Source organism: Epinephelus fuscoguttatus, linkage group LG9 (assembly GCF_011397635.1).
Source record: "Epinephelus fuscoguttatus linkage group LG9, E.fuscoguttatus.final_Chr_v1".
In the NCBI taxonomy this organism is placed as follows: domain Eukaryota; kingdom Metazoa; phylum Chordata; class Actinopteri; order Perciformes; family Serranidae; genus Epinephelus; species Epinephelus fuscoguttatus.
In genome coordinates this window covers 18,269,631-18,296,058 of record NC_064760.1, presented here as the reverse complement: position 1 = coordinate 18,296,058, position 26,428 = coordinate 18,269,631, and the positions used below count along the sequence as shown (strand labels likewise).

Below are 26,428 nucleotides of genomic sequence, written 5' to 3'. Positions count from 1 at the left end.
GGATGGATTCCACATGCCTGGTTCCCACTGTGAAGCATGGAGGAGGAGGTGTGATGGTGTGGGGGTGTTTTGCTGGTGACACTGTTGGGGATTTATTCAAAACTGAAGGCACACTGAACCAGCATGGCTACCACAGCATCCTGCAGCGACATGCCATCCCATCCGGTTTGCGTTTAGTTGGACAATCATTTATTTTTCAACAGGACAATGACCCCAAACACACCTCCAGGCTGTGTAAGGGCTATTTGACCAAGAAGGAGAGTGATGGAGTGCTGCGGCAGATGACCTGGCCTCCACAGTCACCGGACCTGAACCCAATCGAGATGGCTTGGGGTGAGCTGGACCGCAGAGTGAAGGCAAAGGGGCCAACAAGTGCTAAACACCTCTGGGAACTCCTTCAAGACTGTTGGAAAACCATTTCAGGTGACTACCTCTTGAAGCTCATGGAGAGAATGCCAAGAGTGTGCAAAGCAGTAATCAGAGCAAAGGGTGGCTGTTTTGAAGAAACTAGAATATAAAACATGTTTTCAGTTATTTCACCTTTTTTTGTTAAGTACATAACTCCACATGTGTTCATTCATAGTTTTGATGCCTTCAGTGAGAATCTACAATGTAAATAGTCATGAAAATAAAGAAAACGCATTGAATGAGAAGGTGTGTCCAAACTTTTGGCCTGTACTGTATGATATTGGGCTTTTTAAATAAAATTGAATTTAATGAATTTGTTGCTTACTGGTTGTAAACACAACATTCAAACTTCTCCTCCTCAGCTCAACAACACTGACAGAGCAGAGGTGGTCAAGCATGCTAGAGTGAATGAAGAGGGAGCGGCATTAACGAGAACAAAGCAGCAAATTTGAGAAGCACTATTTCCTTAGCCTTCTTATGTTCTAAAACACAAATAAACACACTCACACCTCCACACAAAGCTGCAGGAAGGTGCTGCATTGTCAGATTTTGTGTAGAATTAAGCCAAAGTTGGGGCGTCTGTGGCTTAGTGGATAGAGCAGGCGCCCCATGCACGGAGGCACTGCCTCGCTGCAGCGGCCAACCTGCTGCCCCTTACTGCATGTCATCACCCCACTCTCTCTCCCCATTTCACGGTGAAAGCCCCAAACAATAATCTTACAAGGAAAAAAATACAAGGAAAAAAAAAAGGTTCAGGTGTCTGTTTGGCTTCTCTGCTTCTCTGCTCTGTGCTAGTGTGTAGCTCAGCCTTACACAGCTCGCATCCAGAGAGCAGAGGAGAGAGACAGAGACAGCGATGTAACCTCATTACTACATTTCTATAGAGTCCCAACCTCTGAATGTTATTGGCTGGGAGCTACACACCACTACCTAAAGTTTGACACCTCAAAACAAAATAGGAAGAAAATAAGACAATAAACGCACAAGGCAGATTCTCTGCAGATACTGACACCACCACACGCTGTGGGGTCATAAGTGATCACTGAGTGGGATTACTTTCGTTTGAGTCGATATATTGTGTTTAAGGTAAAAACCTGCATAGTAAACCTTTAATAGCTTCCTGGCTAGCTGTAATGAGTAGATGCACGCTTCCTTCTGCGTAGCAATACAGTTGTTGGGTGTAGTTTGGTAGAGAGAAAATAGTTATGTCATAAAACTGCTCACAACAAGGTCTGTGGATTATCTTGAGTAACCAGGTCATGATTTCTGGAAAGAAACATTACTGTTGAGCTTTTCAAATGTATTTTTTTAGCGGGGAAAGAGACGACTGGTTGCTCTGTGTATACAAACGTAGACCAAAATCTGTCAGGTGCTCGTGGGGAACAGGCTGAGTGCCATCCAGCTCCATTATACTGGAAAGAAGGCAGACACCTCTACGACCAGTATCTCTAACACCCATTAACTCACACCAAAACAATCTAGAATGATAAACAGCCCGACAGGTGAGAGGAAAAATGTGTATTTTTTGATTCAGGGGTGAACTGTCCCTTTAAAGCTTGTCGGCTTGGGCTACCTGTCACATTTCGAAGCAGCAAAGATTATAAACCACTACCTAGCATAATGTGAAAATCCGGGATTTATGCAACTCGAATGAAATCACTTCTGGCACTAATCTTCTTTCATATTTCTTGTGAGATGGGATGATCTCTGGAGCTCAGCAGCTGCATTCTTACACGACCCAAACGCCCAGTAAAAGAGGAAACGGGGTAAATGAGAACGCCATTAGAGCGAGGGCTTTAATCAAAAGCACAGGCTTCTGTTTATTGACCATTGCACGCACATGAACAGGTGAGAGTATATTTACACAGATGTAAACAGTCGGTACCTGCAACACAGAAGAAGAGGCGGAGAGAACATAATGTCTCCACGTCTCTCTCGTACACACGCACGCACACACACACACACACACACACACACACACACACACACATACGCACACACACAAGTATACACATCCATATACACTTGCAGGCATGGACACACGTACACACACTCACACACAGAGAGAATTTGCAGTATAAAGATAGAGTGGACTGTCTGGAAACACAAAGCACAGCAGGCCTCTTTGGTCAGCTACTTCAGACAGGATTTCCAACGATCAAAGCCTATCACAAGTCACCATTCAGAGAACAGAGAGAGAACACACGCTGGCAGAGCAGTAGGCAAACACCAAAACCTATATCAGCTTTTTGCAGATTTCACATTATTTAATGTGTCAGTTGAAGAAAAGTGGCACACAATTCTGCTTGTATATATTTTTCTTTTTTTTTTTTCTTTGTTCCTCCACCGTCAGCGGAAGATGAATGATTCATGCTCTGTCATGGCAGCAGCATTCAAACAAACACGCAAAGTACCTGAATGGTGAAGTGATGAGATGAAACAGCAGTATGAAAAGACTTCTAACCATCTCGGCTGCCACTGCGATGTGGAATTAACTCTTTACAAAGAAACATCAACGTAACTCTTACTGAACATTCATTCGAGATTCATTACACTGACATGAATCTGGTCTTTTTTTTTCACGTCCTTCCAAAAAACATAAAGGTAAATAATATAAAAGCAGCTGTTAGATAAAACATCAGAGCAAAACAATAAAACATTTGTAATGGAGGAGTGCAAATTATTCAGCTTTTTTTTTTTTTGTTACCTCATCTTTTCCCTTCCACAAAATAAAATGCAATAACAGCACAAATGAAAAGTAGAAAATGACAGAAAGAATTATAACCTGGAAAATGTGGTGTCAAGAGGCATGCCTGATTAAAAAAAAAAATATGCACACTTTGAATTAGAAGCTCCTGCACAGCAGAAGGTAACTGCAGGAAGGAAAAGCGATATCTGAAAGCCTGCTCTTCCTTCTACCTCTGTATCACCACAGAAACACACACACAAACAGGCCTTTAAAGGAACATTTCACCCAAAGAAATGCCATAAATCACTCGGTGATGCCGTGTTACTTTAAATTTGTGCGGAGAACTGTTTTTCTTGCATATCTCCACAGAAAATGGCAAACATACTGATTTATTGGGGACCATGTTTAACAACACAACAAAAACATCCACTTACAAACTCTAACACAGCTCCTGCAATATCATCAAAGTCTAATTTATCCAGTCATATGCTCAGTGGCTTTGAAGAGAGCACAGAGAAGTGTCAGTTCAGTTTTTAATAGTGAGGATTTAGTGAAAATGCATGTGATTGGGAAGTACTGAGCATAAGACTGGATAAATGAGACTTGGATTATACTGCACAAGTTGCATGAGAGTTTGTAAATGGATGTCTTGATATAGTTTCACTGTTCGACGTGATCCCCAGTCAATCAATAAATTTGTAAATTTTCTTCACAAATTCACGGTCACACAGCATGACTCACACAAAGGGTCTTTATGTGGGTGAAATATTCCTTTCTTCACGTCTCTCTTTTATAATCTATTTCTTTCACTCTCTTCTGTAACCCGATCATCGTCCTCTTGCATCCACTTAGCATGGACCCAATTTTTTTTTTTTTTCGAGCTCACCAAGAGGACGAACCACAAAATCCGTTGTGTTCAACTGAGTCACCATGTTCGGAGTGTTGCTTGGCTTCGGCCCACATCAACACAGTGTTGCCACGGTGACGCCCTATCAACACTTCCTGTTAGACCTGCATTAACAACTCGGCACAGAAGGAGCTCACGAAGCTCTTCCGTTCTTCTTGGGCACCCACACTGACACGAGTGAAATGTAACACTCATCGCCGGGTGCTCTTTTAATAGTATTCAATGACCTAATGAATCTTAATGCTGTTATATACAGAAATAATGCTCCTGTTTAACTGTCAGACTATCGACCCTCAAGGACACTATTGTGTACAGCCGAGAAAAACGTCCAGCATGTCAACAACTTTTGTTCTATTCTGGAAGTTCTCATAATGATGAACTGCCACAGTACCAGCGTAAATATCTCTTCGTATCATGGATGGATTGATTAGAATAATCATCATGCAGCTGCTCCCGTCTTGTTCACTGATTTTAATGACCTCTGTGTAAAATCCAGGGCTACAACAATCAGTCGATTGATCCTTTAGTCAATCCACAAAGAAATATTTTGATAACTGATTGTTTAAGTAATGTTTTTCTCACATTCACCGCGTCCAGCTCAAATCAAGTCTGTCTCAAGCGACTATCTTTGTGACACTTAAATATGTCAACTTAAGCTTGGGAAAATTGTGCATTTTACATTTTATAGATCATATAATTCATCAATTACACAAAAAATAGACAGCATAATAATTGATAATAAAATAACAACTGGTTGCAGCCCTGATGAAACCATATAGAGAAAATCAATTATCTGATTTGTCGAAATTATACTCACAAAATGTGTGCTTACCAATAATATGGTACTAAGTTCCTTTAGTGTCAAATTCATGTGTCTATATGCGTTTTTCAGGTTCATTCAATGAGAAAATTTTGTTCAAAGTCTCGTTGTTAATGCACGATTTGTAATAGAAAATGTTTGCACAAAGCTCTATGTGTATGACAAATGTGACTCAGCTTAAAGTCCTTAAGCTCTCTTGCAAAAATAATACAAAACACTTTAAGGTCGTCTGCATTTGGTTTTCACAAAATGTCAAAATGCAGGACAGAAATGGCACTAATCTTCCTCTGTCAAACTGGTTTGGATCTCGTTTTTGGAACGACAGCCCTTTCGTTCTGCTGTGAGCGACATCAGCTTCTAAAATAAGGTGTAAAGTCCCTCTCTATGTCACAGTCAAAGGTCATTGGGAAAGATCTGCAACTTTCACTGCCAGGTTACACTGCAACAGTGGCATCACATCGTTACACACTATTTACAGGCGAATAGCACAGACTGACAGCCCAAACACCCACTGAGTATATTGCTACCTTATGGACAGAGGTGTCTGTTTAGTTTTTTGTGTTTTTTTCTTTTTTACAAAGGAAAACTACAACTGCGTGACTGCCCATCCTGAAACTGGCTCTGCGTCCGAGAGCTGGTCCAGCATGGGTCGCCAGGTTTAAAACTACAATTCCCAGGCACTTGATTGTAACAAAATGTACAGTAAAGTTGTCCACTGGGTCAGCATGCCTCTGATGCGCAGAGAGAAGGCAGCAACATTCAAGGTCAGACCCAAACAACGAAAGCCCTCGACCTCCCGTACGAAGAAAACAACAAGCATCCTCAGCATGCATATCAAAGTTATAGTACTCTTGTGATATACTGTACATCGACAAATTAGCTAGTGGTTTGTACTTGCATTTACACACTAACACATGCTGCTAGACCTCTGTGCAATGCTACAGTAAGGTGACTGACACACAGCTTTAAGCCAAACTAAGAGAAACTGACTTTTGATTGAATACCGAAAAAAAAAACTTGCAAATAAATAAGACTATATTACAATTATGGCAGATGCCAGAGAGGTGTGGAAACGAGCAGAGCGAGAATGAGGTAGAGACAGTGATTTGCCACTAGAGGAAGTGAGAAAATAAAACTGTGAGGAGATGTGTTGGAAAAAAAGCAAGAGGAATGAAGTGGAGGAGTGAAGGAAGGAGTGTCAGGTACTGGTCTTTTGCTCGATGGCTCGGGTCAGTGTGAGTCGGACGGTATGTCTGGGTCTGCGCTGAGAGACTATCTTCACATCCGCAAGCGCTGCGGGGGTTCTGTAAAGGGCGGCTCAGAGTCATCCATGGGCAGCACCAGGCGCGTGCCCCTCATCACCAGCTCGTGATCTCCATATGTTAACTCTCTGTCCAAGTCATCAGAGGTGGCGCCTCCAGCAAAGGCTGGGCCGCCGCTCGTGTGGGAACCTGACGCGTCTGTGCTGACTGTGATGTCACCGTAGGTGAGGTTGATATCGCCATCTGTCAGGATGAGGTCGGAGTCGTCATCCTTCAGCTGGCACTCATTCTGGTGAGAGGGAAGAGGAATGATGTCAGATACTCGCATAGGGCAGAATAAAATGCAAGACGTGACTTTAAAGGAATACTTCATCATTTACTGGCGAACGAAGAATCCATAAATGGAGACAATTCTTAATAAAATCTGTAGGGGTCCGCATCAGTTTAAAATCTCTTGTACAACTTGTACAGTATAATCCAAGTCTCATTTATCCAACTGTATGCTCAGCCCTTCCTAAACAGACGGCCCTTTCCAACAGTGAACCGAACTAAAATGAAACTTACCTATGGTCTTTTTAAAGCCAGACTCCACTGACAAAAACAGTCATTTTACCTCACTGAACACAGGAGCTGCTGGTCTACCACTGCCTCCATTAAGGGTTAGTTTCTGATATTGTGTGACTTTGGTGTTTTAACAGGTTAGTTTGGATTCACCTTAGTCACTCAATAACACAAACAAACTAACTGATCGAGGCAGTGGTAGACCAGCAACTCCTGTGTTCAGTGAGGTAAAATCGCTGTTTTTTTCAATGGATTCTGGTTATGGAGAAAATACTGATAAGCGTCAGTGTCAGTTTAGTTTTAAATAGTGAGGTTTTAGTTCAAATAAATGGGTTTGAGAAATACTGAGCAAACAACTGGATAAATGAGACTTGGATTATACTGCACGAGTTGTGTGAGAGTTTGTAAACAGATGTTATGACATAGTCTTGCACGGATCCCTTTTACACAAATTCATCAAGAATCTTCTCAGTTTTTGGATTCTACCGGAGGCATGCAAGAAAAACAAAGTTTTCCTTACAAATTCAACATAGCACAGGGTGAGTAAGTGACATAAAATGATAAATTGGGGGTGAAGTATTCCTTTAGCAATCTATGACCACAGAATAAAACTAACTTTTTTTTTTTTTTTTAAAGATAACAGATTGAAATTATGGTTTCTTCATCTGCCCGGTGCATCAAAACCTTAAGTTTCACACTGAAACCTCTCTGCCTCATGATTCATCACAATAACTTTTTTTCTCATCCACTGACACAGAATGAAAACCTCACAAACACAGAAAGCCAAAAATAGCTTCTTGTATCATCCACCGGTGTCTGACCTCATAAGCCTGCGGGCTGGTGAGGAAGCGGGCGAGGGGGCCGCAGCAGGGAGGCAGCGTGGCTGTGAGAGGGGGGCCGCTGTGAGTCAGGATGGGCTTCAGGTAGCTGGAGAGGGGGCTCGAGTCAAGGACATATTACACAGAAAACAAGCACTATGGGTGGTAAGACACAACAAACAGGACCAGAGATTCTTGTAAAGTGTGATTAATGAATGCTAACTACATGTATTAAAATAGGGTGAAAGGGTAAAGTCATTAAAACTTAAGTTATTTATTTAAAATACATCAATGACCTTTATACTACACAGCTAATAAAAGAGATCATTTATCTTCAAGCCTGTACATGGTGCTCCCTCTGCTGTCTGATACTGGGAACTACAGGGGTTATCAATGAGGGGGCACATTTGAGCAATCTAGTGATCCTCGTCATCCTTTATCCAGCCTACAAATGTTCTGTAACTTTTGCACTGTATTAATTCAGTTCTTGTTCTCTTGTTGCAGTATTTTATGACCGATCTCTACTGTTAAATGTTATATTTTGTTGCATACTTTTATTTATTTTTCCTTAAGTATCTGTAGAAGAGTTGGTCATCTGTGTGTCTCCCTCTCAAAGTAGTTACAACACCATTTTTTAAAACAGGCAAATTAAAAATAAGTAGTTGTTTCCTGGTCTTTATGGCAGTGATAAAACTAGTCATGTGTTATCAAAGGATACTTGTGGTCAAAGTTGTACCAAATCCTGAAAAGCCAGGCACTTTCCTGTTTGGTGCTTCTTCTCTCCGAGCCTTCAGCGACACTCATCTGAGTGAACCACACAGAAAATGTGGTTTCAGTGTTTTCTTACTGTCATATACAGTCACAATAACTAGTTCACAGGAGTAACACTTACTGAGTTATCTTGATCTGAGTCCACGCCCACTCTGTTGGAGGAAAACAAACACATGTAAATCAGCTGCAGTCATAAACTATCAGAGCAGAGCAGTGTTGTGAAGCGTGTTTCCCCCGTTTAGCAAGTTCCTGGTCAGGTCAGGTTACTTTATCTCTACCTGAAGGGAGATGTGTTTTGCAGTAGACGAGGTTTTTAGATATTTTACCAGCAACACACAGAGACAGACATGACAAAAGTCCTCAAGACTCCAATACACAACACTACATGAGAATCAAGCCGGCTTGGAGCCCGACGCCTCCCCTCCCTACAATGGTCAGCAAGGATGCAGTTGTTTTATTCTTAAGATTATCTTGCCACATTTTCCTGTGGTGTGCGGTATGTTGAGTGTTTTAACATCCCCCCCATCTGCTACACATCTACATTTACAATACAATATCCTGTTTAGAAAGGGGAACCCCGAGGATCGCTGGCAGTCCCACAGGTCTTGGAGGTTTTGTATGCAATATCAGACAGGATTCAACTCAGAATTTACCATAACTGTAACATTTGAAGATATATAGTTCATCCCGGTGGTCCGACCTATCTGACAGTCTTACTTGTTTCATGTACTGTGTTGCTCTGCTAGCAATAAACCAAATGTACCAACACGGAAGCTAAGCAATGCAACATTACTGCTGTGGAAGGGGACAGCAAAACATACCAAAAATGAAAATTCAGCCATTATCTACTCACCCATATGCCGATGGAGGCTCAGGTGAAGTTTTAGAGTCCTCACAACACTTGCAGAGATCCAAGGGGAGAGGGGGTAGCAACATAACTCCACCTAATGGAGGCTTATGGCGCCTCAGATTCAAACGTCCAAAAACACATAATTGAAACCACAAAATATCTCCATACTGCTCATCCGTAGAGTTCAAATGACGTTTTTCTAAACAACTTTTTCTGTCGGGGCTTCAGGACACTTGGATCACTACGGACAAGCAGTATGGAGATATTTTGTGGTTTCAATTATGTATTTTTGGACATTTGAATCTGGGGCGCCGTAAGCCTCCATTAGGTGGAGTTGTGTTGCTACCCCCTCTCCCCTTGAAGTGTGAGGACTCTAAAACTTCACCTGAGCCTCCATCGGCATGAGGGTGAGTAGATAACAGCTGAATTTTCATTTTTGGGTGCACTATCCCTTTAAAATTCTCAAAACATAACATACACATAAAAGTGATATTGATTTTTTTGGGTGGGCCTTTTTAAGGTGGCTAAAATTCAACCAATTGAGGCAGCATGTTTGCTCAGCACCAGTTCATTATTGGTACATGATATGGGGATTTTCTACCCAGTGACTGGGTCTGAATCTGTTAATGTGTGGTGTGCTGTTCCGTTGCTCTCCACATACTACAGAAACAAAACTGAAATTAATCATTATATGTCATTATGTGTGGGTTCTCGCACATTTTCAACATGTTAAGATTTGAGACATCTTTTATCATGGGCCAGTCTTACAACACAATCCTGAGCAGCAGGGTGGCAGCAGTGGACGTACTGTCAAAAGCCTCAAGCATTCACCAGAGCAGAGACAAAGGTTATATTACATGATTCTTGGAGTTTTAATCTGACGAACCAGTTGAACATGTGGGCAATAAAGTCTGGACAAAAAGAAGCATTAGGAGAGTAAATTTCTCTGACATTATCTTAAATACCCTGATGTGTCAAACAGGCTTTCAGGAAGTGCACTCAACTCTGAAGCCAATTTTACACACTGGCCAAATTGTGTAGCTACAGTTTCTAGGTCTGTCACGATTCTGCTCAAAAAGACTTTTTCCCACAGGCCTTCATTGGGAAAGAGACATCTGTGAATTAGAGATACATACAAAGTCTAGAAGAGCCGCAGGATTAAATTATTTTATCCCTGTTCAAGTTAGCAGAGCTCTAAACCGGAAGTAGCCAGCTCGGCCTGTGGAAGGCTCTGGTGCTCTTTCTCTATGGATCAAATGATGTGGAAGATCCAGGTGGTTTTACACCCCAGAAGTTGAATTTTTTTGGCTTCATGCGCCACTGATCACCTTTCATACGAATGAATAGGGACCCATTGTCAATGCTGTATCCAGTTCTATTAAAACATTCATGGTGCTAAACCCCTCCAGATTTCAATAAATGCTGACTTCAAATCAAGTTTGACGCAGGAATGGGTTTGACAGGTGTAGGTGAGGGGTACCGTATGCGCTGGCAGGAGAGCATCTGGGTGGTGCCTCCTCCACAAATCCAAACAGTGAAGAAGACCACAAGCAGAGTGGTGCTAAACATCATCTGACGGGCGTATGTCGCCGTGTCCCTGATTGACAGGGCGAAAGTCATCGCACCTCGCAGTCCTAAGAGCACAGACACAGAGAATGTCTCACACAAACAAGTATGCAAGATCCTATATGAGACAAATCAGGTGATCTCTGTTTACAACCCTGTGTTAGTTAACTTTTAATCTGCTCACAGTAGTTACAAAATACAAAATAAATGTCTTCTTCCATCTGACCTGCAAACATCATCATGTGCTGGAAGTTGGATCTGATCTTGTTGCGTCGGCCCAGATTAAGAAGAAATGAGAGAGGGTAGATGTTCGCAGCTCTTCCCAGGAACACTGCCACCTGGGTGGGAACAAGGTTAAGGAGAGGACAACAAAACAGAGAGCCTGTGAAGTCCCCCCACTCTGTGCCGAACTGATTTACTGCCCCTTTAAATCAATTACCATTTGCTTCTTTGTGCTTATATTAGTTATAATACGTTCTTCTTCTACGATGACAGTAAAAATAACCACTGTTGTGATCAAGCAGAGGGTCATATGAGGCTTTGTGTGCACCAGTCCCCTTATGCAAAAGATACAAAAGCTCCGACGATGAACATGGGATTGAAGACGTGGCTCTGGAAGGTAAACAGGGTCAGACCCATGTAGGAGAAGATAAAGTTCTCTGCCAGGAAATTTAGCAGCTCAAACAGCTGCAACACAAAAACACACCAACAATTGACTCAGATAACAGCAATCAAGTTACACTCACCAAGAAACACGGTTAAACAAAATTAACAACTAAATGCACTTGGCTTGCCCGGCCTTGACTGCAATCAAACTTCCAAAATTAAAATTTCAGTATGAATGAATGAAACAATGTTATTTGTTTCATTATACTGGAAAGGAAAACATGTTTTTAGTTTTGGATTCTCTTTTCATTAAAATGACCTTGTTGTCTCTTTTATTTAAATGTTGATGTTTGGTCCTGTTACATTGTTAGAAGTGAAGAGGGGTACAGAGGGAAATCAATGCAGCAGGTGAATTACAGATTTGCCGCATCAATTGTTTGACCAGTGAATGTAGCTAAGCCATATCAAACAGTACATACACCAACATCCTGTGCTCTGCCAACACTCCCAGTACTATTGTACTGGTTTTAACTGGTCACTGATAAACTCCATCTTTGCCCTTTTTTCTACAATAAAGGCGCAAACATTAGACAACAATACAGGATGAGCAGTGGTGAGGTTGTAGTCCAGGTCTGACCTGTTTGGTCCTGTCCTGGGACTCGGGGGACAGGTTGTTGAAGGTGTAGTGGGCCTGAGTGATTCCACAGAAGAGCACCGCGACCACACCTGTGACACACCAGGAGGGATGGAGATACAGAAACAAAACAGTTAGGAAATCAATTAAAACTGATTATTAACACTAACATAACGTTAAATCATTTTGTGTTTGTTTCAAGAGATTTTGAATGTTCGTGTCGCTGCAGCACAGTCTCTCTGAGTTTTTCTTATACATTAGCAACAGATTCAATAGCAGTATAATAGGGATGGGTATGTTATGTAAATTTAACATTAAAGTACTTGCTTTAAATTATTACTGATTACTCAAAAAAAATCTGATGTAAGAATAGCGTCTGAAATTAACCCAAAATGAAGCAAAGATGCAGGCAGAGGTTAGGGTTAGTTTACCTTTCTGCGATGAAAGTTCAACGTTATATATATCTTACACTGCACAATTTTTTATCATCTTGTTGAAATACTTCCAAACATCACTCATATGCCTGGTCATGATTCTGCCAGTAACTGTAGATCAAGTGATGTCTGACTAAAAACACCAAACGTTACCTGCGAAGATCAGTCATTTTGACTGTATGGATCTGTGCAGATATTCATACACACCTATCAGCCAAAACATTAAAACCACTGACAGGTGAAGCGAATAACATTGATCATTTAATTACAATGCAATGTTCTGCTGGGAAACCTTTGGTCCTGGCATTCATGTGGATGCCCCTTCATGAACTCCAACCATCTAAATGTTATAGACCAAGTACCCCCAGTCATTGCAACAGTACCCCTGATGACAGTAGCCCACCAGCAAGGCAATGCACCGTGCCCAACTGCAGAAACTGCTCAGGAATGGCCCAAGGAACATGATAAAGAGCTTTAGGCATCGATTTAGCTTTCAAATTCCCCAGATCCCAATCTGATCAAGCATCTGTGGGACAAGCCGGAACCCCAGAGGTCCTTTGTCCAGGCCTCAACAGGTCAGTGCCAAGTCCGATCGACAGTGGAACCTCTGACCTGTCAAGGGCTGGACAAAGGACCTCTGGGGGTGTCCTGTGTCGTCTGGCACGAAAGTGTTGTCAACAGATCATTTGAGTCCTGTGGGTTGTGAGGTAAGGTACCAGCAGGCCCAATGGATGTTCAATCGAATTGTGATCTGGGGAAATTTAAAGGTCAGGTTGATGTCTTGAGCTTAGTCACATCTGCTGAGCCATTCCTGAGCTCTTTTTGTGGTCTGGCATGGTGCATTGTCTTGCCTGGGGGGCGCACTTCCAACAGGGAGTGGCGTTGTCATGAAGGGGGGTATTGGTCTGTAATGGTGTTTGGGTGTGTGGAGCGTGTCATCCCAAAAATGTAACCCGTAAATATAGAGCAGTTTCATTTTATGTTTATTTCTATTATATATATATGTTTTTCCCCAACAAAGCAACAAAAGGTAATTAATCTATACATTGAATGAATACTGACCTCCAAATCGAGTACTGTTTGAATGTGTGTGTGTGTGTGTGTGTGTGTGTGTGTGTGTGTTACCTGTGAAGCCACAGGCCTCAGCCAGCAGGAATGTGCTCCACGACATGAGGAAGAACAGAGCAGTCTCCAACAGCTGAAAATCTCTCAGCTTAGTGAACTTAGTCACGTACGGACGAGAAGTCAAGGAGTGTAACAAAAACACTCAGACTCTACCAAATGAATTTATAACGTGAAAAAAAAGTGAATCTGAAAAAATCTGACATTTTGTGGAGATATTTTCACTTGTTTGCAAAGCAAAGTTATTTTGTTTCAAGGGCAGCTTCTGAAAACGGTCCTTATTTCAAAATGCTGTCACTCGTTCCAAGTGGATTCCTCAAACAAGGGGAATATATCATACACAAGTCCCATTTCTATCTAACTTTTTCACCATTGTTTTTAGAGACAAGGTCGTACCATTCTGTGTTAATTCAATTTCCCTTTTGTGGTATTCTTTACAAAACCTAACTTATAAAAGACCTAGATATTACTAACATCTCAATAACTAGTTCAGATTTCATTTAACATTTAACAGTGCTTATACTTTGTAAACATGCTCCAGTGGATGGATTTCATATCTTATTACATGTCATATCTATTAATAATAATATCTAGTAATATCTATTTCTCATAAATAAATAAATGACAGAAAGGATATGAGAGCAGTGACGACTCCTGTGGCCACTCCCAGAGCGAAGGAGCCGCTGAAAACTCCGAGGAAAATTCCAAAAGACTTCAGCATGGCCATGACCTCAAAGGTGTGACTGTTGTCCCCTTGTGGCTGGTACGCTACTATAGACCTGATGTAACACAAGTGCACAGAGAGCGTAAATCATGTCAAACATTAAGATAAATAACTGCAGACTAAAGCCTTATAGAGATAAAATTATTAACCTAATTTAAAACCTGCATACAGGAAATTTGTGTGATACTAACAGTCCACTTATCTGCAAATATTTTTGTCAATAACTGCACATTCCACCACCATATTAGGTCTCCTCATGCACAGCACTTTGAGATAACATTTGAGGTTTGCTTCTGTTGATAAAGAGCAGGCTTTCACGGCAAAAACGAGAGAAGTAGAGTAATGTAGAGGTCAGGAAGAAAAGAATCTTAAACTCTGTTTGAATAGTTCAGTGTTAATATTCAACTAATAACAATGTGGCTTGTTTAAAAGTTGCTACTGCTGTGTGAAAATAAGTACAGATGTGCAGGTAAGTTTCCACTGAGGTCAAGATTTCTCACAAGGGGCGCCCATGAATCGAAGGAATCGCCCATGAAGGTGTGGAACAATAGGTAATAAAAACTACAAGCTGTTATGGTGTTATTGCCCTTATCATTACAACCAACAATGACAAGAAGAGAGGGAACTTGTTTTCACTCAACAGTGGAGCTGTTAAATACACATCTTTTAAAGGCAGAAAACCACATTTGCCAGAAAAAGAAAAACAGATAACAGAGCTACTTCCTTCCTCTGAGAGAATTTAGACCAAATAAAGCTGCTCTGTCTCCCAGAGATTACATTTGTACGTTACTAAACTATTTTCATAATTACAATGTAATCGCTGCCTGGATAATGTTCAGAGATGTTTCTTAGAGGTAATGAAACACTATATTTATGTGCCGTGCTGGATTTACAGGGAGGTGGCGGACACACAAAGTGCAGTGTCAGTGAACATTTTGCTGATATGTTCAGTGTCAGCTTTTTTGTGACTTGCCAGGTATATTAATTAGAAACTTTTCCTCGCTATGGTCATAGAAAACAGAATTTGCTCTGCATTATTTTTCCCTGAAATACCTATTTGCTTCAAATTAATATAATATAAATATACTCATAAACATAATTTCTGGGAGAAAGGGTTGAATAAGGAGACAAGTCTGCTGTGATAATCGTGTGGACAAAAAGTTTAAATGTGATGAGAATGTTTTCATAGTGCCAAAGGTAACAACAACAACAAATATGTGTCACAGTTACCATGGCAGTCACTTTATACATTAACTTTGTGTCACGTTGTAATTGAGTATCAACACTGAACTATCCCAATAAAGTCGTACTTAATAGAACAGACCATACTTCCTCTCATCAAACGTGGGTCAAATAGCTTTTGAAAGTAATTGAGTTTTTAACTGGAGTCTGGAATGAGAGGGATTTTATCGCAGAAGCATTATATAAAATTCTGCAGGATAGTTGTCGGTCAGAAAAAGCAATTTTTCAAATATTTTGCTGAGGCAGTTTTGCGATAAAAATGTACTGAAAGTGAAATATTCACCCTCTCCATTCACAGCCTCCACACTCGGAAAACAAATCACCGGGCATTTTGTCTATAAGCATCCCTGGCGTCCTGCCTTCCCCTTGGCTTTTGTATACAGTGTCTCCAGGAAATAATAGGAATTTGTTCGTTGCTGACTCACAACTTCAACAACAAAAAAAGGAAACAAAAAGAGCTATAATAAATGAATAAATAATGAAATGTTCTGCATCTCTGGTTGAATAAGCCACAGTTGGACAAAACAAATGGCCGGTGATTTGTCATGTTTGTCCCACAGCACCGCAAAGGCACACAATGGCATGCTCTACTTAGTGCACCCGTTCAATGGGCCTGTCGGAGTGTCTCCGCAGGGACCGGCCCCTCCACTGTGCTTGCTATTATAATTTACAATTCTGTGAAAATAATAACAGTCCCATGTAGAGGAGGAGAAGAAACTGAGTGTTAGCTTAGGGACCACCCCGTGGTTAGCATGCCGTTAATGAGAAGCTGATATTAGGTTAGGTAAAAGGTCACTGACAGATCGAAACAAAAGCATGACTTGCACTTTTGCCATTTCTCTCAGAAAGCCAGAAACTTAGCAGCTCTGTGTACATTCAAGACAAGATGGACGCAGACTACAGTCTGAGTGACTTACGAGGACAGAACCACGGCCACTGCGTCGTTGAGCACACTCTCTCCAAACAGCAAAGCGTACAGATCCACGTCGACCTGGAGCTCGTTGAAGATAGCCAGGACCGTCACTGTGAACAGAGAGGAACACACTTAATACCTCTGATACCCATCCATGTTAGAACTGAACCAAATGATGATACACATCACTGAGCAACATTGAAGCAGGTGTCAGGAGCTTTGTTTCAATTTTATACCTTATAATAATACTTTAAAACTATATGTAAATGATTAACATGTAGTTAAACTTTACATTTTACAACACTTTTACTTCACTAATTTGTAAAAATAAGAATTAATACAGGCTTTACAAATTAGAAGAAACTGCAATTTTAGAATTTAAAATCACAATAAATTAGAAGCAAAAAATGTTTTTCCATGTATATATTGCATTTTTCCAGCTTCACCCTGGTTTTTCACTTTTTACCAGCTGTGGATCAAACAGTCATCTCAGACTGACTTCATTATGTGAGAAAAACAGAACAAAACTACAGAAGAACGTAATTTTACAGTCTAAAAACTAATGTTATATTTAAATTACTGGAGATAGAGCATGCACGAGGTCATCAAGAACAGCTGATGCAAGAAGAAAACATCTGTAAAGTTCTAGTGGGTTTTAATTTTCAACTATAGTTTGGTGACCAGATTTACTTGAAGCAGATCTGTGTGTGTGTGTGTGTGTGTGTGTGTATAACTATGAAGGTACAGAAGTTGGAATGGTGTTTGTAGTTTATTAAATTAGAGAGAGAAGGAATGGAGAGTATGGAAATAAGATAAGATAATAACATAAAAATAATTTTAAAAATCTGTATAAATTCTTTAAAAGTGGTAGCAGTATCTATTATAGTGGAGCTTGACGAGTCTTTTTTAAACACTGTCAGAGGAGATACACTCTGAAATCTTGAGCTCCAGGGTTTAATAGGCTTACAATTTTTGAAAAAGTTTTGTAAAATTTTACTCCTCACTTTACACATTTATGTTATTGCTCCACTTTATTGTTTATGTGTTAAGTTTCTTAATTGATGTGATGTCCTGAACTGTTCCAACCTACCATCCTATATTACCATAAATAAAAGTAACTGTCTTTTAAAAAGGTGTCTGTGTGAAAATTTCTACCTATGACAACTATTTAAAAGACTCTAGTTTTGGAATAAATAAAAAAATTTATATTCATATTGCTTTGAGGTGTAGGGGCGGCTGTGGCTTGGAGGTAGCAGAGGTAGAGCAGGTTGTCTGCTAATCAGAAGATCAGTGGTTCGAGACCCAGCTCCTCCAGTCTATTTCAAAGTATCCTTGGGCAAGATACTGAACCCTAAATTACTCCCGATGGCTGTTCCATCGGTGTGAGCGTGAGTGAATGGCTACTGAGTAGCAGGGGACCTTGTATGGTAGCCTGGGCCACCAGTGTGTGAATGTGTGTGAATGGGTGAATGTGACATGTAGTGTAAAAGTGCTTTGAGTGGTCGGAACTTTAGAAAAGTGCTATACAAGTGCAGTCTATTTACATTTACCATTTGAGGTGTAGGGCAGATATCAATATCACACTATCATATAAGACTATTAGTACAAATTTGAACTAAATCCGAGCAAGATATTTTTTGGGCTTTTAGCCTTTAATGGATAGGACAGACAAGTGTGAAGGGGGGAGAGAGAGGGGGTGTGACATGCAGCAAAGGGCCACAGGCTGGAGTCGAAGCCGGGCCGCTGCGGCAACAGCCTTATACATGGGGCGCCTGCTCTACCACTAAGCCACCAAAACCCCCCAGAGTGGTTTTATGTTGTACTTTTTCTCCTGTGTGGTGAATCATTACATTGATCTATTTCAACATCACTTTTTGCTGTATAAAATATCGTTGTTTCCACCATCCATTTCATGATGACACATCAAAATGAATAAAAAACATGGCTGTGTTTTGTTCTGCCTCATGTAGGGGCATATAAAAAACTAAAGCCCTTTTGTGGATTTGTGTCTGTGCTGCGCCCTGAAGCTACACCAAATAATTAAGTGTTTGAAACAGACAGGATGGTTATTCATAAAGATGCTTTTTTTTTTTAAATTACTTTTTCCAGTATGAGTAAAGTTTGACTTTACAACACAGTAACTCTCAGTAGTATTGATAAATCTTTAGTTTTATGATGAGCTGTTAGCGGCTGTGTCCTGTTTGTGAGAATGTGAACTACAAGCTTTAAGCGATTCAGGAGATAAAAGTGAATCCAGCTTTTAATGAGTGTAGCTTGTAAGCAAGAGAAAATGTGAAGACAGAGAATAAGCATACGTACCGGGGTCTGTGGCGGAGACAATGGCCCCAAAGAACAGACAATCCGTGAAGAAGAAGTCTCCACCCAGCTGTCCCACCTGCTTCATTAGCATCACACAGCCGTACATCAGCAACCTGACGGAGGAACAGCAGGTGGTTTCGCACAACATCACAAACAACTCTGATTTTAGTGGCACTTCAGCACCACAGTAATTGACACATATGAATGCTGCCCTGGCATGCAGTGTCTTTTGTGCTACTATTGTGGCGACAACACAGAGTTGCACCTGTGAAACTATAACAGTGGATGGCTCTCTCTGCAAATTAAAATTCTTACCCAATAACAAAACAGGAAATAACTGTCCCCAGGAAGGCATACGCCAGGATGGAGCCCATGTTGCGGAAAAAGTGTCTCTGAAAGAGAAATTAATACATCAGTGTTCATCTACATATGTTGATCTTAACATTATATATTGAAATTCAGCTATTATTTTATTAGGAGTCAGTTATTTTTATGCATAAGTACAGAGAGTGCCTGAAATATTACTGTACCCTTTTCAAACTGTAGCCAGCGTGGAAGATGATAGGTGGTAGGAGAATGTTGAAGAACACTTCAGGGTCAAAGGTCACCTGAGTCACACACACACACACAAACACAGAAACAGTGTCATATGACAGGTCTGAATCACCAGATAAAAAAGAGACAAAAAATTTGTATTCATTGACGCTTCTAGGCTGTTGCATTTTTAGAGAACTTAAAAAAGTTAATGAATCATAAATGACACATCTGGGACAGCGAGAAGTAGCTTCAAGGACAATCGACAAAAAGTTGTTATAATAGTAAAAGGGCGTGATGGGAAAAGAGGACAGCTTCTACACACAGGAGGACCAAACATCACAGCTAATGCTTACTTTAATTACGTTTCTGATTTTAATATCATTTGGTTGTTTTGTCTATGAGTGTCAAATCTGTTGTTACGTCTTGTGGACCCCAGGAAGAGTGGCCGGTGTTATGCATCAGCTAATGGGGATACTAATTAAATCAAATCACAGCTAATGCCAGTTATTCAGTTATAAATCTAGATCAGTGCAACATTAAAAGATATCTGTGTGTGATTATGTTGTGTGACAATTTAACAGGAGACATCTGATGCTGAACAAACCTCCATCAATGACAAACAACACTGCAGCAGCCTCTGTGGCACCTTGTTTACATGTTTTGTTTTGGGCTTGATTTTATAAGGAATATAGGAGGTAATATCAGTGCTATTTAGCAGACAAATTTAAAGTCCTAATCACCAGCAGGGATGAAAATAGGCCGGTAAGGTTTGGCTTTCTGTACCACTAACAGATTCAGTGCCAGTACACGGTACCAGGAAGAGGGGACAGCAGCGGTCTGCCAAAACGCACAGACAACAACCTGTCAAGCCCAGGTCGTCACAGACACTTTAAAATGCCCCATCATTAACAACTTTAAGACCCTCTCAGTGAATTTATTTCTAAAAAGTCACTAGCAACAAATGAAGTGTCTTACTCAGACCATCAGGGAAAAAGTTGTATTTCATTCAGAGCATGCTGCTCAGACTGATCACAGTGACAGCTCATCTGCCGGCAGTGCAGGGTCTCTCCTTTCCTCTCTATTTCCTCTTACGTACACTGTGTCAAGCAGGCAGGAGGAGGCTGCTCGCCACAGGAGAGGGAGTTATATAAACTGCACACACAACTTTACATGCTTGTAAATATTAGAGAGTCGACTATTATCTATCTAAAATTTTCTCTGATTCTTCTTCACTATTATGTAAAGATTTTTTTTTGCATATTAGACCTGTTGCACCTGCTTACTTTTGAGAAGTAAAACATGTTGGATAAAGTGGGATATACTGCAAGTGTATTTATTTGTGAAAAAAAAAGAAGGAAGTTCTGTCCAGTAATCTAGAGCAATTTTTGTTTTTATAGTTTGAGTGAGAGTGAGAGAAGGTTTTGTAACCCGATGCAATTTTCTTCTAAGTTAGCAGTTTGAAACCTGGAGCGACATCACTTTTCTTGTGCTGCCTTTAGGACACCTTTCGAAAGTATTTAAACCTTTGAACCTTTCAGCAAATTCTTGGTGCGATGTCTTTCAAAAATATGGGCAACTTGGTAAGGAATGTCCCACAAATTGCAAACAAAAAAAATGTATACATTTTGAAAATAATCTTAAAAAACAGGGGAAAAAGAAAAAAGCTAGGGAAAATATGTTTATATGTATCATTATTATTATATTTTAAAATTATGTGACATAATTATTCGAATTTTTAAGCACTCTTTCATGTCATTTCCTTGTTTGTTTGTTTTTAACTTTATTTTTTTTTTTTTATCATTTTTTAGTAATTTTCTTGTTTTTAATTTTCTTATTTACTAATTTCTTGCTAATTTTTTGGGTCATTTTTTCTTTCATTGTTCATCGCCTTCTCCTGTTTTTAAAAGAAATCAAGTCAATTTGCTCAGGTATCAAAGGATTAAAACAAACTGTTATGATTCTAATGCTTTGTCAACATTCACAAATTATTAAGTGGCAATTACACCATTTAAATAAATAGTTTGCTATCAAGTGTTTCTCATTTCATTCTACATCATACAGGCAATAAAAAAACTGAATGTGCTTGTGTTCGGAGGTGCATAAAGCTGGGGGTGGAAGGAGAACAACATGAAGCGATGAAGGTTGGTGTAGTAGTACCCATAAGACTACTTTCACTCCTCGTCATCAGAAATGCAAACCAGCATAACGACAGCGTAATTATGGAAGCAAAAAGTCCAAGTGACCCTCGGGCAAAGAGCATCTGTCCACTGTCTTTCTTCATTTTTTTTTCTGTGACAGTTTTATATGTACGTCTCTCAGAAAGCAGCCTCCTGCTGATTTTACCAGAAGTAATAAAACTTTTACAACACTTAAAACCCTTTTTGAAAAAATTCTTTACCAGACTTCTATAAAATTAAGATATATTTAATGTGGAGAATTTATGGTGCATTAAGACAAAATTGTCACTTTACCTTTATATACTTCTACTAACTGTCTACAACTGTGTGCACCTCTGTATACATATTTATCACTTCTCATTATGCAGATACTTTTACTTTATTCCCGTTGACATTCTGTTTATAGTCGGTTTATTCATTTGCAACACTGTCATTACAAATTTATCATGTAGTTCATATTATATTTGTTTAAATTTAAGCCCTGTACTTCAACTTGCAGTATATAATTCAGATTTTGCTTTTACTTGCATGATTTTCTTTTTTTATACAGATATTTATTAAGCACTGTTAGAAAGATCTGGCTGAGGCCTAGCTGAGATTTTAATCCCCAACAACTGCTTTATTTACTGTAACTGTTGTGCACATAATACAATAAGGAGTTTAGGATTAATGTGACAGTGATTTTGTGGATTAATTTTGTCTACAAAATGTAAGATGTGAAAAATGTAGATTATAATTTTCTAGGTAGGTGGAGCCCAAGGCAACATCTTTAAATTACATGTTTTGTCCAACCAGTAGGCCAAAAATGAAAAAATGCCACTAACATTTCAGTTCACTGACGAATCAATTAATCAGCTGATTGATTCAGCTCTATATTATACAGTTGCAACATGACCAGTTGCAAAAAAAAACAAAACAAAGATAAAACCCTGTATACAGATGTATAGAAACTTCATAATACAGTCATGAAATGTAATTAGTGGCAAAATACAAGTTCTTGTGGTCAGTCATTGAATTTCAAACAATCAAACATGATTGACGTTCTGTACCTTTCGCAGCATCTCATTATCCTGCACATCGTTCACCTCGTTGGCACTGATCTCTCCTTTCAGTGTGTACTCGTAGAATTTGCCACTGACGTTGACCAGCAGCGTGGCAGGACTGGCATTAACGTGGCAGCTCATCGTGACGTTGCTAATGTCCCGAGGAACATGGATGCCATATCGCAAGACCACTCCAACGAGTACACCTGGGGGGAGAAAAGAGTCAAGATAAATAGGATACAGAGGGGAGAGTTGATTAATGTGAGCTGTCTATAACTGCAACAAGGAGGCAAAAATCAATATATTCAAGTGTCAGTGGAGGAGTGAATGTGGAATGGTCATGATTCTGTTCCATCAAATGTTTCAGCAGGAAAGGACATGGAGAAAAAGTTAAATTCTTAGCCTCACAAAGCCAGATTAATCACATGAGCTCAGCTTTTTCTATGAAATTAAAGTCTGAAAATTGATCAGATATGAGCCAGACAAATCAGGAATATCTTGTGCTTAGACGTGTTGTGCTGTTGTGTTTGACGACTCTATAAAGAGACCTGTAGTCAGGAGAAAGTTGAGTCAAACTATGCTGGGAATTTCATGATGTCACCAAACACTTCAGCCTTATCGAAATAATTATGTGTTTAAGCTGACGCCCCAGCAGGTGAAACAAAACTAACCGGAGAGCGAAGGAAATGTAAATCAAGCTCACTTTGTACATGCCAACTCTTTTTGGGAACAGTCTGACTTTTTCATATCAGACATTTTGACTGATCAAGCAGGAAAAGCAAACAATGTTAAAATGATGGCTCTGTGCCATTTAAATACTTTGATAAGGCCAGGCTAGTGAACCAGCATGGCGACACCTGGACCCTGAAACTGACACATTCAACTGCATGATTATTATCTGAAGTAGGGCTTGGCATGTTTTAGCAATATTGTCTTAGATTTGACTATCGTAATGTCTTGAGTGTTGTCTTTTCCTGGTTTTAAAGGGAGCAACACAATAAAGTGATGCAACTTGAGAACTTGCCAGACTGTTCTAGCTGTTCTATTATTTGCCGTTACCTTCTTAGTCATTATATCCACATTACAGGTGATTATTTATCAAAAATCTCATTGTGTTAATATTTTGTGAAAGCACCAATAGTCAGCCTCACAATGTATTCTGATATTTGATTTTCCACATATCACCTAGCCCTGACTGTTATCAACTAACTTTTCTGACTATAATATGTCCAGATGTCTGCTGTGGAAAAGTCCCATCGGGCTACACAATCAAAAATACCTTTGTGGGTGGACTTTAGTCTGTCGCTGTAGATACAAAATGTAACATGAATCTACTACAGTTAAAAACTACAGCACAAGGCAGAAATCTTTGTGTAGTCATGGACTCAGACCTGAATTTTAACAGACATATTTCGACAATTGTAAAGTCAGCCTACTCTCACTAATATCAAGGATAAAAGGATTTATGTCTCAGCAGGATTTGGAGAAACTTGTCCATAAATTTATCTCCAGTAGACTTGACTGTAACAGTGTCTTTCCAGGTCTCCCTAAAAAATTGATCAGACAGCCGCAGCTGACTCAGAACTGCTGATCAAGTCCTAACTTCAATAACACCAAGAAGGTGGACCTCATCCCTGAGGTCTTTACGCTGGCTTCCTGTTTGTCAAAGAATAGATTTCAAAATACTACAGCTGATTTAGGTTTAGGCTCAAAACATATTTCTTATCTTCTGCTACATTATGAACCATCCAGACCTCTCAGGTCATCTCCAGGGTTGGAAATGACTTTTTCTGTCCACCTACCACTGTGGCTGGTGGAATCCAAAATCTACCAGTCACTCAATAGATTACCATTGTTTTTCATGGGCTGGTGAGTAAAGCAAATCTAGCAGCCACATGCATATTTTACCAGCATTTGGCTGGTGGCTGGTGCTAATTTCATGGTCGGAGTCAAAACTAAACATGGAGAAGTAGCGTTCAGTTTTTAAGCACCTCATGTCTGGAAAAAAAACTCCCAGGAAACTGCTGGCCTGCTGCAACTCTCAGTTCTTTAAAATCAAAGATTAGGGTTTTCTGTTTGCTGCTGCCTTTTATTAAATCAAATAATTACTAATTTATAACACTGTGCTGCAACTTTTATTCTTGTATTTTACACCTGTCTCACTCTATTTTAGCTTTTTATGTTCTCTGTTCTCCTGGCTCTATAATGACTGTTTATTTAAACATGCTTTGTATGTAAAGCACTTTAAATTGCCCTGTGGCTGAAATGTTCTGCATGAACAAACTTCCCTTGCCTCACTTCACCTCACCTCACTGCATAAGCAAGTTCTCACCCATTCATAAACTCACAGAGGTTAGCTCAGGACAAATTTGAGATCACTCCAGGAAATGCCACCAGAGATTGATGATAGCCCAGTGAGAGGTGTTTGTCCTGTCAGGTGTAGGGAAAGGTTTATGTTGGTGTCTGAGTGAAGGAGGGAACAGTCAGTCACATGCTGTGCAGGTTGCTCGTCATGTCGGCTATTTCAAGCACATCTATCCGTTGCGTCACCAAACCACAGAGTAGAGAAGTGAAATTTTGGCTTGTCTGTTTCATGCTGCAGGGGGAAAACACCTGGCTGCTTTGGTGCAGTTTTAAGGTGTTTTTACCTCCGTGACTAAGCTTGTTATCTGACTGTATCTACCTGCAGCAGCCTGCTGTCTAAATGTACTAAAACATTACTAACTTATTGCTAGTGTTGGAAGAGTGAAACCGGATATTGACATGTAATCGCTTTAACTGTAATCACGAGAAGAAAATGATAGTAATGAAAGTGATGACGTCTCTCAGTCACGCTGGAGCATCTCACCATAAATCATCGCCAGTCCAGTTTCGTGCAGGAACCTGAACCGCCTGTGTTTGAACAACCAGATGGTCAGGATGGTGAGGGTGAGGAGCATGATGAAGATGAGCAGGTCCGCGCTGTCCTGCCTGTGGCTCTCCTCAGCCTTTTTCTCCGTAACGATGTTCTCCATGGCACTGTCCTCCTCCTCCGGAGTTAGAGATGCTCGACACACACAGATGCTGACAGACAGGCTCACTAGCATGAGCAGCCACAGCGTCCTCGTTGCCCTCCAGGCACTGTTGACAGTCACTTTAAACACCATGTCGGCTGCTCGGCGGTCAAATGCTGCAACGTCGTCGTGTACAAAAGCAAACTTTGTGCTAATATGATTCACGAACTGGGGGGAGTAGAGAGGAAAAAGACGACAGCAACAGAGGAGTCAACTTCGGCCCGGAAGTGAAAACTAATATTTCGAGAAAGTGATGTTTCATTTCAGTGTAAAATCACCACAGCAGAATGTTGCTAGTTTAAATCAATACTAACACAAAATTATCAGCGTAACGTGTTGTGTGTAATTGTTATGACGTGTGATTGATTAAAAATGTAGACCTGGATGTTTTTCACGGACCACTACCTCAGCTAATGATGCTAGCTCCAACTAAGGACTCTTATTGTGAAATCTCAAACTGTCATCATTCTGAAAAGGAAGCGAGACAAATAGCTGATAATTGGTCTATTTCTGTTACAATGACTAACTTTGCTCTTGTGTAAGAACAAAATTTAATGATTAAAAAAAACTAATTGTGTAGGACATGATAACGATTTCTATTTGGCCCGGGGCGTCTGTAATAACGGCTTTGCGTCACTAACAATACATATAACATAACTCTGTAAAAACAGCTGACTAAAATTGTAATATTTCGCTAAATGGGTGGCATTTGAGTAACATATATTCATTTATTTATCTATTCATTTATTAATTTAATTATTTTTCCCGAAACTTGTCTGTATATCAAGTCTCGCGATACAGAACAGAAGACGAGAATTAATGTAACGTTCCGAACTATCGGAAATTATTGTTTTCCCATGTTAAATTTCATAAAGTCAGTGTATTGTTTAAACGACTGTACTTACATGTGGCAAAGCTTGTAATTAGTTATGTAGAAGAGCTTCAGACAGCTCCACAGTGTCAGACAGCATA

At 40.1% G+C, this 26,428-nt stretch overlaps 1 protein-coding gene across 1 annotated transcript; it reads right to left on the bottom strand.

The window, feature by feature from the left end:
• Positions 1 to 2,203: 2,203 nt before the first annotated feature.
• Positions 2,204 to 25,668, bottom strand: slc9a6a (solute carrier family 9 member A6a). The gene is made up of 16 exons (XM_049586635.1): positions 25,252 to 25,668; positions 22,410 to 22,609; positions 19,177 to 19,254; positions 18,962 to 19,038; positions 18,647 to 18,759; positions 16,332 to 16,437; positions 14,086 to 14,227; positions 13,452 to 13,557; positions 11,896 to 11,984; positions 11,226 to 11,339; positions 10,879 to 10,990; positions 10,567 to 10,720; positions 8,358 to 8,388; positions 8,184 to 8,269; positions 7,469 to 7,574; positions 2,204 to 6,375 (listed from the first exon to the last, which is right to left on the bottom strand). The coding sequence occupies exons 1-16, from the start codon at positions 25,547 to 25,549 to the stop codon at positions 6,103 to 6,105; spliced, it is 2,085 nt and encodes a 694-aa protein (XP_049442592.1). The 5' UTR covers positions 25,550 to 25,668; the 3' UTR covers positions 2,204 to 6,102.
• Between the last annotated feature and the right edge of the window lie 760 nt (positions 25,669 to 26,428).